The 13,064-nt window shown below is 32.8% G+C and overlaps 1 protein-coding gene across 1 annotated transcript; it reads right to left on the minus strand.

Moving 5' to 3' along the window:
• Positions 1-269: 269 nt before the first annotated feature.
• On the minus strand, positions 270-1,793 carry LOC109154973 (expansin-A2-like). Its single transcript, XM_019302704.1, has 3 exons — positions 1,607-1,793; positions 996-1,302; positions 270-873 (listed from the first exon to the last, which is right to left on the minus strand). The coding sequence occupies exons 1-3, from the start codon at positions 1,743-1,745 to the stop codon at positions 570-572; spliced, it is 750 nt and encodes a 249-aa protein (XP_019158249.1). The 5' UTR covers positions 1,746-1,793; the 3' UTR covers positions 270-569.
• Positions 1,794-13,064: the final 11,271 nt, after the last annotated feature.

The following is a 13,064-nucleotide window of genomic DNA, read 5'->3' on the forward strand; positions in this document are numbered from 1 at the left end:
ATAAAAGACAAAGAAAAAGAAAAAGAACCAAAAAGGAATAATATAATATAAAAGAGTAAAAACACAATTCACATTAAATCATAGTATTATTAAATTGTCCAAATTTTTCTTGCACACCAAATTGGTATTAAATATACAAAATATATAACATACTCAATGTGGCCTTAGTTTAACTATATATGGCCGGCTCGCAACTAAACATATATATATATATATATATATATATATATATATATATATATATATATATGTAGTACATTAATGAAAAATGAAAATAGAACCTCAAATCTCTTGTTTGAAGATTCAGGAGTACAAGATTCTTGTTTTGATAACTAAATATATATCCTTCTAAACTATATATATAACACTAATCCTTAATATAAACGGAGTAGTTTTTTTTTTTCCAAGGAAGAAAAGAGCACTTATATTTACTATAGACTATAGGCTTAAGCGGGTGGTACCAGCCACCACGGCTATAGAGCCTCCCCCGACCGTCTCACCCTTTGAAATGTAAAGTTGTAAAAAACACTTTAAACTTCTTTTGTTTCTATTGGGTGAAACTTTTGGAATTAAAATTGAGCCCCTTCAAAAGTCTGGCCAAAATGCCAATTTGCAGGGGCGGCATTGTTGCTGATGACGGTCCTCCCGTCGCCCGTGGTGACTTGGAATGAGAGGCTTTGGCCATCCAGAACGGAGTTGCTTTGCCAATTTTGGCCCCAATTCCGTGACATTTGTTGCCACCCGGTTTTTGACCCCTTGATCGCAACAGCATGGACATCCCCAGAACCCCCAACGTTAGTCACCAACACCAAGTTAAAATAGGTGTGTCCGTTGATCGTGAATCTTATTCCTCCCTTCTTTCTACAAGGCACCCTGCCAAGATCAAATACACAAGTCATTAGCGAGGCTACACATTTATATTATATTTAGTATTAAATGTCAAGGGATTTGTAGTCCAATGACATAAATTTAAGATTCTCGAGGTCAATTCTTACCTTCGGTAAGATACAGGGACAATTCCAGCCCGGTAAATAGCGATTTGCAAGTAGGCAGGCTGGGCCATGTCGAAGTGCTGGCGGGGAGAGTTGCACCAGCCACCATTGTCGTTGGAGAGGCCGGGGTTGGGCGGGCAGAAGTCGGTGGCGGTGATGGTGATGCTGCCGGGGACGCAGTAGGGGCCGTTGCACATAAGCTCGTAGCAAGAGCCGCAGGCCAAGCCATTATTGAACAGAGCAGTGCTAAGAGCTGCAATGTTGGTGCCATAACCTGTGCTGTACAAGTTACCATATCCACAAGCCCCCCCTGCAACATTCAAACCCCACACTTTAGCACAAAATCCTAAATTTCCACCCACTTTTCCAACTACTCAAAAAGAAAAATATAGGACAATCTTAACCGAGTTAATTACTTAAACTGTTTGACTTGATAACCACAAGGTTAATTACAAGTTCGTTTCAGCCGGAGGTTTGAGCTGATCTAGACTGGTTTAACTACTTGTGACCATTTGACAGCTAAGGTCACAAGGTCAGATTTACGAAAGTACACACTTTCAAATAGTGACTGTAAATTTTTCCTGATTAGTCAAAAAAAAGAAAAGAAAAATTACCCATTGTGCCAGAAGCGTCACCGCCGCCATAGAAAGTGGCATGAGCAGACTGCCAGCCACCATAGTCACCAAAACTGAGATGGAAGCAGAAGCTTGAAAAGAAGAAGAAGAGAAGAGAGAATGCAGTTGCCATAGCCATTGAAGAAGAGAGAGAGAGAGAATGGGGGATTAGTGGTGACTGGTGAGTTGGGTCTATGGGAAGAGATGTGGGGCTCTATTTATATACAAAAAAATTGCAAGTAAAGATTTAGGGGGGGTCAATAGTAGTGTGAAAGTGACAATTTAGCACATATTTATGTCCTAGTTTAAACCATAAAAACAACAAAATAATCTTTATTTTTTTTGGAGAAATATGATTCATGTCGGGTAAGATACCTCAATTTTTTTTTCTATTTCTTTTGTTATCACACAATAATATAGTTTTGACATTATATGCCCTTCATTTTGATACTATATAGTACCTTTGGTGGTATGCCACTATCTTCTAAAATAATGTCCTAGAATACCAATTTAAAAATATATATATATATCAAACTAAAATGGAAAAAATGTGAATTTTAATTCCTCAATTATGCAACTCTAGTTGTTTTAGTTTATATTTTTCAAACATTGTAATATACACCTCTAATTTGAACCAAAAATAATTGTAACTTCATTTCTCGAGTAATGAAACTAGAAATTTATGTTATAATTTAACTCTTACTCCGTGTATGATGAGTATACGTTTTTGGTAAAATTCAAAATGGCCTATGGGCTGCTCCCATTAAGAGTCAAACTTGTAATTTTATGGTTACCAAATAAACAACCCAACCAACTTGGCTGGAGTTGTCTAAAATTCTAAATCATGATAACTCAGCTGAACATAGAGGCTAGACATTTAATTTGCTTACTGTGGCCACCAGTCTTGACCACAAATCTAGCCCGAACTGAGGACCTTGGAGCCTAAACCCACAAGGAGTCCTCTCACTTTGAGAGATTGTTCCCACACTGTCGCTTGTGGCTGGTGAGACTCGATCCCTGATCATTCTCTCAAACTTCACCCAACCCTGTGACTAACTGAGTTACCCATGCGGACATTTTCTTTACTAAAGGTCCTATTTTATGTGTGGAAGTCTATGTAATAGAACTCTTGTATGTATTTGTATTGTATCTAGGCGAGATCAACTCCGGTTTTTGTTCCTCCTCCGTTCATTCCGCCGTTAAAGCGTTGAAGGTCGCAAAGCAACAACTAACTAACCCCATTTCCCACATGGACTTTGGCTTCTTCTTCAACTATACCAACTGCTAATCTCTCTGGGCCCCACCCCGCACATGCCTGCATTTTTTTAAAACTGTTTCTATCCATTCTTTTTCGTATTTGTCGATATGGTATTACTTCAGTTTTTTGTCTTAGTGTTCTTTTGATCACCCTGAAATTACGCTCTTCGTCGGTATAGAGATGGGGAATGGAAAATTAAATGACATTATTACTTATTAGTACCTTTTAATTATTTGTGTTATGGATGCAGCCACTAATTAATTACTTAAGTATTAATTTAGATTGTGCGTCGCGAATTCAAGTTATTTATGTCATGATGGCACCTCGCAAGTGCACTGATTAGTAATGCATTGTTGGAAATTATGGAATTTCCGACCACCTGAAAGTGATCTTAAATGAAGTCGAAAGCAAAAAGTGGTCGAAAATAGCAACAAAGGTTTTTCCGGATACTAAAAGTGGTCGGAACAAAGCTTTCGACTTGATTTAAGATCACTTTCAGGTGGTCAAAAATTGCATAATTTCCAGCAGTGATGCTCCCTAGTTGATTGTTGTAGTTAATTATCCAAATAGCAATGGGATAGCATATTGAGATATAATCTAAGTTGTTTTTGCTAGCTACTATAGCACCTTGCGAGTTTGTTTGGATAACTATCGTTGGTTGATTGTTATGGTCAGCCAATCAGATGATGTGATAGTGTACTCAAACAGCTATGGCAGCTTATGGTAGTACTATTGCAAGCATAAGTACGTTGGGTGGTTTGGCTGTTGCGGGTAGGGCTGTTAACGAACTAAACATAAACGAACGAAGGTTGTTTGTGTTCGTTTGTTAAGGTTTTTGGAGTATTTGTGTTTGTGTTCGTTTGTTAAGGTTTTTAAAAATCTTGTTCGTGTTCGTTTGTTAAGCGTTCATTAGTGTTTGTTAACGTTCATAAACACGTTCACGAGCTTACAACTGTTCATCTTCTGTTCGTTTATAAACCGAGCTCTAAATTTTGTTTGTTAATGTTCATTTACCTTAATAAACGAATATAAACGAATGCTTACCGAACACGAACATGAACACGAGTAGTTTACCGAACGCTCTGTTCGCTAATACCGCTAGTTGCAGGCTTAATTGAGATGATTTATATATTTTTCAACCAATCTTGCTCGAGTTAGACTTTAGAAAGCTAACCCTTCAACCTAAGAAACTAAGCCTATTATATTATTCAAATTACATTATTGAACTAGTTGAGTTGCCTTATGTATAACCCCATTAGTGTTAATTTGTAAATAACTTGTCCTTGTAATTGAACACCCTTGATAAATCTAGTACTACATGACAACCAAGAACTAGTCTTGCATTGTTCCACTTTCACTCTACAATTTTAACTTGTTACATATTTAAGGGCATCTTAGACGACATTATATATTGACTAAAAGTGTAAATTAAAGCCTCGAATAGGGTGACTCAGTGGATAGGAGATGTTTTTCATACTCAAAGATCACGATTTTAATTCTTATTAATACTCACCTACTCAAGCCAAGATTTTCCTCTCAAAGATCAACAATAACTTCATATTATATTAGTTGTGAAAATTAATATTTTATAGAATTGAATTAATTATATTTCATTTTGTCCTAAATTTATGTGACAATCCATTTTAGTCCTTTTTTAGAACATCTCCTTTAATCCTAGTATTATTGTGCGCTTGTGGCATAACCATTATTGTGCGCTTGTGGCATAACCTATAAGTGAAATTAAATTTAAGATCAAAAATTAAATTAATTCTATAAAATTTTATAATGTATTTGGTGAAATTGTAAGGTTAACTTCACTAGATGTGTACAAAAGTATAATTTCACCCGACATTAGAATAGGAAAATTCTTGAATTTGTCAAAGTCGACATTGAAAAGTTTTATGGCGGTATCTTTTGAAGAAGTTCGTTGTAGTATGTACGCACATAGTCAAGCATACATTTGACTATAAACAATGTTTCTAAGGATAAAATGTATACAGTCAACACTAGTTTAAGAAAATCTATGCACGTTATTACTCATGTAAATCTTTTTTGTGTTTCCTTTTTTGACTTCTTTACTTGTGGTTTGCATGAGGTTGGTGAGATGGAGATATTCTTAATTAATGCCCTTCGACTAAAAAAAAAAATTAAATTAAATTAAATAGTAATAGTACAATGGTGTAAATTTTTACGTGGTATTTGGTTTAAGATATACAACATAATTAAGAAACTATGATCTTTGAAATAATGTTACATTCTCATGTTTGATTTAGGTTATATTACTCTTCCTCGATAATATAACATTTGTCAAAAAAATGTAACATACCCTCTAAATTAGATTTTAAAGGAAATGTGATATCCTCACAAATCTTAGGTTTTACAAGATTCCCAATCATATGTATTTTTGTTGCTCTAATTCTAATTATTAGGATACTGGGATAATGCCCAATATTATTATTTTTTTAAATAAGTACTTTAAAGTATATCAAGGCAAAATTATATTGGAATTGTTCATGCATAGATAATTGAATGTTAAATTTGCGTATTTAAATAGACAATTCTAAGTTTACAAATGCAAGATAATATAGTCAAGATTGATTATAGTTGTCAATAATATAATTGTATAGGTATGGTTGAAACCAAATACGGGACATAAGGGAGAGCAAATAAAAATTAGGGCATAAAATATTAAATATATACTAATATTGAAGAGCTAACGACTGATTGCCAAACAAGGACTTTGAGAGATAGTTTCACACTTCAATTTGTTGTGTGGTTTGAATACTCTTTTTGTCAATAAATCCCCAAGTAGTTAATATGATTGGCTTAATTATATTTTGTTATTTTGTTATTTTTTAAAACAATTATTATTATTATTATTATTATTAAATATATGTATACCCTTAGGTCATTTTACATGTTAATCTAAACAGCTTTTTTCAAATATCTTTTTACCAACCGTTGATATAATTCGCTGGTCAAATTCGCTAATATAATCCGCTAACGCTAATCGCTAACTGCTGATTGTCAAACAAGGGCATTGCGAGATAGTTCTTGCTTCAATTTGTTGTGTGATTTGAATACTCTCTTTGTCAACAAATCCCCAAAGTAGTAAATATAATTGGCTTTATTAATTATATATTTTTTTTTCATGGTATTAATAAAATACTTGGTAAATAAACATATAGCATTATTTTGTATTATAACTTTAATATTTAATTAAAAAATAGTGCACAAAAAAGATAATAGACAATGTAGTGAATATAATCAATTGATGAATTTGAATGTAAAGAATTTTTATATTGGAGAAATATAAAGACAATATAACTAATAAAATTATTTCTCTTAATTAGTTTATTGATAATGAATAATTTTTGTTAATAAAGACATTGTAGGGACAATGTAGCGAATATAATTAATTGATGAATTTGAATGTAGAGAATTTTTATATTGGAGAAAAATAAATACAATATAACTAATGAAATTATTTCTCTTATTTGATTTATTGATAATGAATATTTTTTTTTTTAAATAAAGTCATTGTAGACACATAACTAAATTAAAGAAATGCATATGTATTATTTTTTGTTGCATCTACTAAATTATTATTTAATTTAATAAGAGTAAAATAGAGTACTAATTATGCCAACTTTGATTGGGATGTGGTTCGAACCTAAGACCTTTCTTATTGAAATCAATGAGTAAGTTAACGGTGAACTAACCAAAATTAACGGAAAAAAATAATATTTAACGGAAAAGTTAACGAAAAATCATATTCATTAAGGATAAATTAGTAAATCTTAAGGAAAAATTAAAATCTGATCAATCTGAGCCATTCATTTGATTAAAAAATTTGACCGCCATTTTTTCTACCCATTATAGGCCTAACTCTCTTGGGCTCTTATTAGTATAGTAGATATATGTATATATAGTCGAAGTATCTGTCAGCTTCTTGTACTGTAATGTTTTGTTCAATTTAGTCAATTTTTTTGTTCAATTTTGTTCAATTTAATCATGTGCTTTAAGATTTATAACAATTAAGGATAATACTTAACACCGTTTGGATTTTTTTATTCTTATTTTTGTTCAATTTAGTCAATTTTATTCAATTTAATTCATGTACTTTAAGATTTAGAACAATTAAGGATAATACTTAACATCGTTTGGATTTATTTTTTCCGTTAAGTATGCCCACATGGCGTTGGCAAGTGGCATAAAACAATATAATTGTAAGGAATCAAAACCACAACCTCCTGCCTAAAAAAGAAAATATATATATATATATATATATATATATATATATATATATATCTTCACCACCAAGCTACACATTAAACTTGTATAATTTCATGATAGTTAAAACTAAATAATAATAGTAGTCTGTTGGAAAATAGTCGCAACGTCAATGCGCGATCTGGAGGCCTTTTAAGAAGCACGGACACTACGGGTGTATTGTTGAAAGGAAATATGTGCCCGTGTTATAATAACACTACCTTAAAAGAGTTATTTGCCCGATAACGCTGCAGTTAGAACCCTGGCACGCTTTCGACAGGCTACACGGACCTACTACGGATAGTTTGTACTAGCAATCACGTAGGCAAACCTCACTATTACTTAGACGAATGGAGAGAGAAGGAGAATAGAATAAATAACTCGAATTCATGTGTGTTCTAAAACGATGTTGGGAGCTGCTATTTATAGTAAGCAGCCCCCTCCATCCCACCCACAAAAAAAGGAAAGGATGAATATAGTCCATAACTTAGCACAAAAGGTGTTGTCCACATAAAGAGAGCAAGATGCGCTAGCCACACAAATATTCTTCATCTTTTAATTTTTCCAACAATCCCCCACAAATTTAAAGAGGAAAGGAAAAAGATAATGTCTGAGCAATACAAATGATGAGTTGGTCTTAATGTCAGTGTTTGGGAACTTGAATTGACACGTAGTGACACTGAGTAATTTTCTTCCGGAGAGTGATATGAATCTTGAACTCACCGGTTAGATAAATTTTGAACTCTAATGCACACACTAACTCAAAAGGTATGTTCTACGAAAGTCAAACTCTTTGACTTCTTATGAACACCCTTAGTATTAAAGAATGTTATGTTTGTCTCAATATAGACTTCTATACCCTGTCAAAGTCTATCTCAACATAGACTTTTAACTCTGACAAGTCTTACCGCATTACAAATTTTTATGTCTTGTCAAGTCTATCTCAATATAGAATTTTAACTCTATCAAGTCTATCTTAGTATAGACCACCATTAAAGGCTTATAGAGTAATTAATTAAAGACATAAATAAGTTGTAAGTCTTTTCTTTCTATCATAGGCACTGTTATTTGCAATGCAAACGACAGTTTGTGAATCACAATGTAGTGAAGGTGTTGGACACCCCCCCAACTGCATGGTTACCAATATGTTTCTTAGCGACTCAGCTTCTTGGGATACCCTCATTATCTTTCATAAGAGGTGGTTAACTCTTTTCCACTCAAGTCAGTGATCCTTTAGGTCTACCTCAAAATAGACCACCCCAATGAGTATAAGTCACCAAGAGCACTTTTGTACTCATGTCATTATGCGGTGAATTCATTAGGTTTGTCTCAACAAAACCACCCTTCTTAAAGAGTTATGAATTCATTAAGAGTTGTAGCTCAACCTCACAAGTACACACATTGTAGGAATGACCAACTAGTGTACTATTTTGTAACTCTTTTCATGGCTTCGTTTGACCACAAAAGTGGGAGCCACCACGAATTCATTACCACTTGGACTTTAAGTCCTTCCAATGATTCAACGACTAATCCTCATAATTAGCCTTCAAGTAAGTTGATTCTCATTATCAAACTTACATGCACTTTGATGAGTACTTCGTTTACTCGTAAATAATCTCTTGAGATTTTCATGCTTAACATGAAACATTCTTTTTCATCATTATTCTCAATACCACAGAGAAACTTTTGGTGAAAATATAAAGAGTTAATCACCCCCACAATGCAACACTTACAAATATTTTTCTCAAAAGTATTTGATCTCTTACCCAGATTGATCTTTGGTGCCCAACATTAGCTCCTTTGTAGACTGAGTTTTGCCGATTTGCTTTGTGGAGCATTATAGTAGTTTCGCACTTTGCCTGATACATACTCAATAGTTGAATATATTTAAACAAACTTGGTTATCTCAACTCATCATAATTACCCTTTAAACAGGAATTATAGGTCTTTCAAGATGACTCAACCAAGAATTATAATAATGTATATATATTATATACAAATGCTCATTGTTAGTAAGCCATAGAGATAATATTGTCCACATTCTACATCAAGTTAAACAACATAATCACAAGTTTCACATCATATTCTTACAAGAAATTAATATCATACACAAAGAATATGTTCAAACTCACATTTATTATGAAATATCTCTCAACAAGGAGACTTCAGAGTTGCCACCTGCACAACTTTTCCTTCACTTGAGAAGATTAAAACTCATATAAAGCATTCATATGATGCAGATCAATATTACTATTGCAGTACTTCAACAATTTCTATTGCAAGGCTTTGATTGTTTAACAACACATGAAAGTCAACCTCATTTCAGGCGGAGATCAAGTGACGCTCTAACTAGCCTGCATGATCAACACCCTACTTCTTAAGCACTCCCAGGTCAAGTGGTGAAACCGAAGTTTACTTAAAAACCATCTTCCTAGACAGAGTGTTCAAGAATGATGATGTTTCCCTGTTCTCATTAAATTGCAATTGGAGCCTTTGATATATGCTCTTATTTTATTTTAGTAAAATATTTGAGCAATATTTATGCACAAATCATTTCAATTGTCATTAGTATTCAACATACTAAAGAAATAACTACTACTAAGTAATCAAAATCTAGGCAACTCAACTAGTATTTAGTACTAAGAAAATCATACTTCATGCGAGCCCTTAGAGCTAGAGCAATTATAATTACTCAAAATAACTACTTATTTAAAGAGACTCAATATTCATCTTGCTTTGTCAGATTGACTTTTGCTAGTTTTGCCCTTGCGATGGTAGCACTGGTATACTCAGGGTCCTTGCTTTCCGCACACAAAACATCTTCCTTTGAACTTCTTGAATTTTCCACTCCTTTTGTTGTAGACGGTTCTAACACTTTGATTTTCAGTTTCATTGGCACCGTACTTTTCTGACAGTAATTCCCAAATGACTTTTGCCGAGTCTTGTTTGAAATAATAGATGTCGAACAAATTGTCATTCATTTGTGACAGAAGGTATCCCCTGGCTGCCGCATTGTCATTTCTAAACTGCATCAGAGTTATACCCGGTTTTTGACCCAGAATGTAATCTATTTCAGGGCTGCTTTCTATCGATTCTTCACCCGGAGTGTAATCAGGTTCATGGTTAGCTTTTGTAGCACCAAGAGGAGAGAACACTGTTGGAGTAGGTTCAGGTGCAACTGAATACAACATGTAAACCAACTTTAATTGTTCAAAGAGGATACGCATTCTTTGAGCCCACCTATTGTAATTTTTTCCATCAAGCGCAGTGATCTTTGATAGATCAGGTATGACATAAGGTGCCATAACGCTAAAGGTTAGTTGACTGTTGCACCATAACGCTTTTAACTGTTGGAAAATAGTCGCAACGTCAATGCGCGATCTGGAAGCCTTTTAAGAAGCACGGACACTACGGGTGTATGGTTGAAAGGAAATATGTGCTGTGTTATAATAACACTACCCTAAAAGCGTTATTTGCCCGATAACGGTGCAGTTAGAACCCTGGCACGTTTTCGACATGCTACACATACCTACTACGGATAGCTTGCACTAGCAATCACGTAGGCGAACCTCACTATTGCTCAGACGAAGGGAGAGATAAGGAGAATAGAATAAATAACTCGAATTCAGATGTGTTCTAAAACGATGTCGGGAGCTGCTATTTATAGTAAGCAACCCCCTCCATCCCACCCACAAAAAAAGGAAAGGATGAATATAGTCCATAACTTAGCACAAAAGGTGATGTCCACATGAAGAGAGCAAGAAGCGCTAGCCACACAAATATTCTTCATCTTTTAATTTTTCCAACAGTTATGTGTGTGTGTGTGTGTGTTGTTGTTGTTGTTGTTGTTGAGGGTATTACAGTAAAATGATTAATGTATAAAAGATAATATTCAACTAAACAAATAAATATTACATACTCTCAATATTAACCAACACAGTTTGTACACGTTTCTAGGAATTTGACATTCTCACCCATCTAGCATTCTCTAAAATAATCTATCTTTTCGTAAACCAAGTGCCCTTTATTGCCAAATATGATCATATATTAATATTCTCAATAGCCAATTTGACCAAATTATATTTTAAAAGCAAATAAATTAAACATTCACAAAATGTAAACTATACATTCACCATCAAATTTTACTTGATTAGTAAGAATCGATCTCATAACTTTTAATTAGGTCATACGTGCTTCCGTGTAAGTATGTAAACATGGTTAATGTTCATTTGTTGCTATTTATTTATTTATTTGTCTCGCTCAGTATATATTTAGGCAGTCAACTTAGAGTCTGTTTAAAAATCTAGAAAATAACTTCTAAAAGTTTTTTTTTTTTTGTGAACTTTTCAATGTATGGCTATCTAAAAAGTGAAAGTCAACGGAAAAATATAAATTTTGACCAAGTGAAAAAAAAAAAAAAAAAAAAAAAAAAAAAAAAAGAGACTCATTTCGTCCCAGGAAAAAAAAAAAAAAAAAAAAAAAGTCTTCCGAGATTTTTACTCAAAAGACATTTTTTGAATTTCTCTCTCACACAATCACACCCATCTCGATCTCTCTCTCACTAATGTCAAATGAACAAGTTGCTCAGCTATATACCTACACCTTATTACTATTTGAGATGGATCGAGTTAGTCAAATTAAAATTTAAATTGGACTAAACAAAGTCGAATAGTAAAAAGATAAAAAAAAAAAAAATTAAATAAGTAAAAAAAAAACATAGTCTAGCCCAATCCTCAACTTTTTTACTTTTTTTTCTATTTCTTTTGTTCATAATTATTTCATTATCAATTTAAAATAATTAATATTTTATAATATATATTTTTGTAATAAATTTTTGTTTTAAAAAAATGAACCAAAAGAAGAATGTAATTTCCTAACTTTTAATTAAACATCAAAAAATAAAAATATTTATAAAAAATGATTCTTTTTTTTAATTTTCAAACAAACAAACACTTAATTTATTTTTATTCAATTTTTTTATCGAATAATGAGGGACACCAAAGAAGACACTTAACTACTGAAAACCGCAACATTAAACCCTTATGAATCTAACTTTAGAGCATCTCACTTATACATTAAGAAACTACACATGCATTAAGTATTGCTCATCCCAAAGATCACAATTCAACATTAAAAAAAAAAAAAAAAAAAAGTTTTAAAACATTATTTCAAATAAAATTATGTGAACCGTACCCTCGGAGAATGAAATTAGACAACATATTGAAACATATGGTATATTAACACATGCTAGCTAGATATTTATATCATTTGAGTGACTGAGAAAAAGCAATTAACACCACTTGAGGGTGTATACGAAGTAAATCTCACTCATATCACAAGTACAAAAACAGTCATTTGCGTCTGTTGTAAAGGACATGCATTTTGCGTTTGTTGTACAACAGACGCAGATTAACAAAAATCGAACTCGTGACTTTCTAGTATGAAAATCACACTTCAATTACTCGGGCACTCCTTTTGGTATTTATTTATTTTTGTTATGAAACTATACTCAACTCTGTTCTAGAATAGATATTGCATTATTATATGTTGGAAGTTTGTCAATTATTATTTTTGTTACAACCCTTACTCAAAAGTTGATGACCCTTAGCTTCAAGAGTAGGTCAATAATTAAATAGCTGACCTAACCTTCTTAATCATGAAGGACCTAGCTTTGAGTACTACTTAATTAAGCTCTGGAAAAGTATTTATATATCAAGTCACATGAAAATTCAAACAAAATTTTTATTTGATCTGATCATAAATTAAAAATGTGTGTTTCTCAATTAAAAGCTTAAAAGTGTGGTGATAAAATCGAACTTTTATTATTTTATATATATTATGATTGCTCCATAAATTGTGTGTGTAAATGGTTCAGTATGCAGTATTTGATCTTGTCTACTGAGTCATTGACTTATCGTGATTTACATC

The sequence above is a fragment of the Ipomoea nil genome, unplaced genomic scaffold (genome assembly GCF_001879475.1).
Source record: "Ipomoea nil cultivar Tokyo-kokei standard unplaced genomic scaffold, Asagao_1.1 scaffold2662, whole genome shotgun sequence".
NCBI classification, from domain to species: Eukaryota; Viridiplantae; Streptophyta; class Magnoliopsida; order Solanales; family Convolvulaceae; genus Ipomoea; species Ipomoea nil.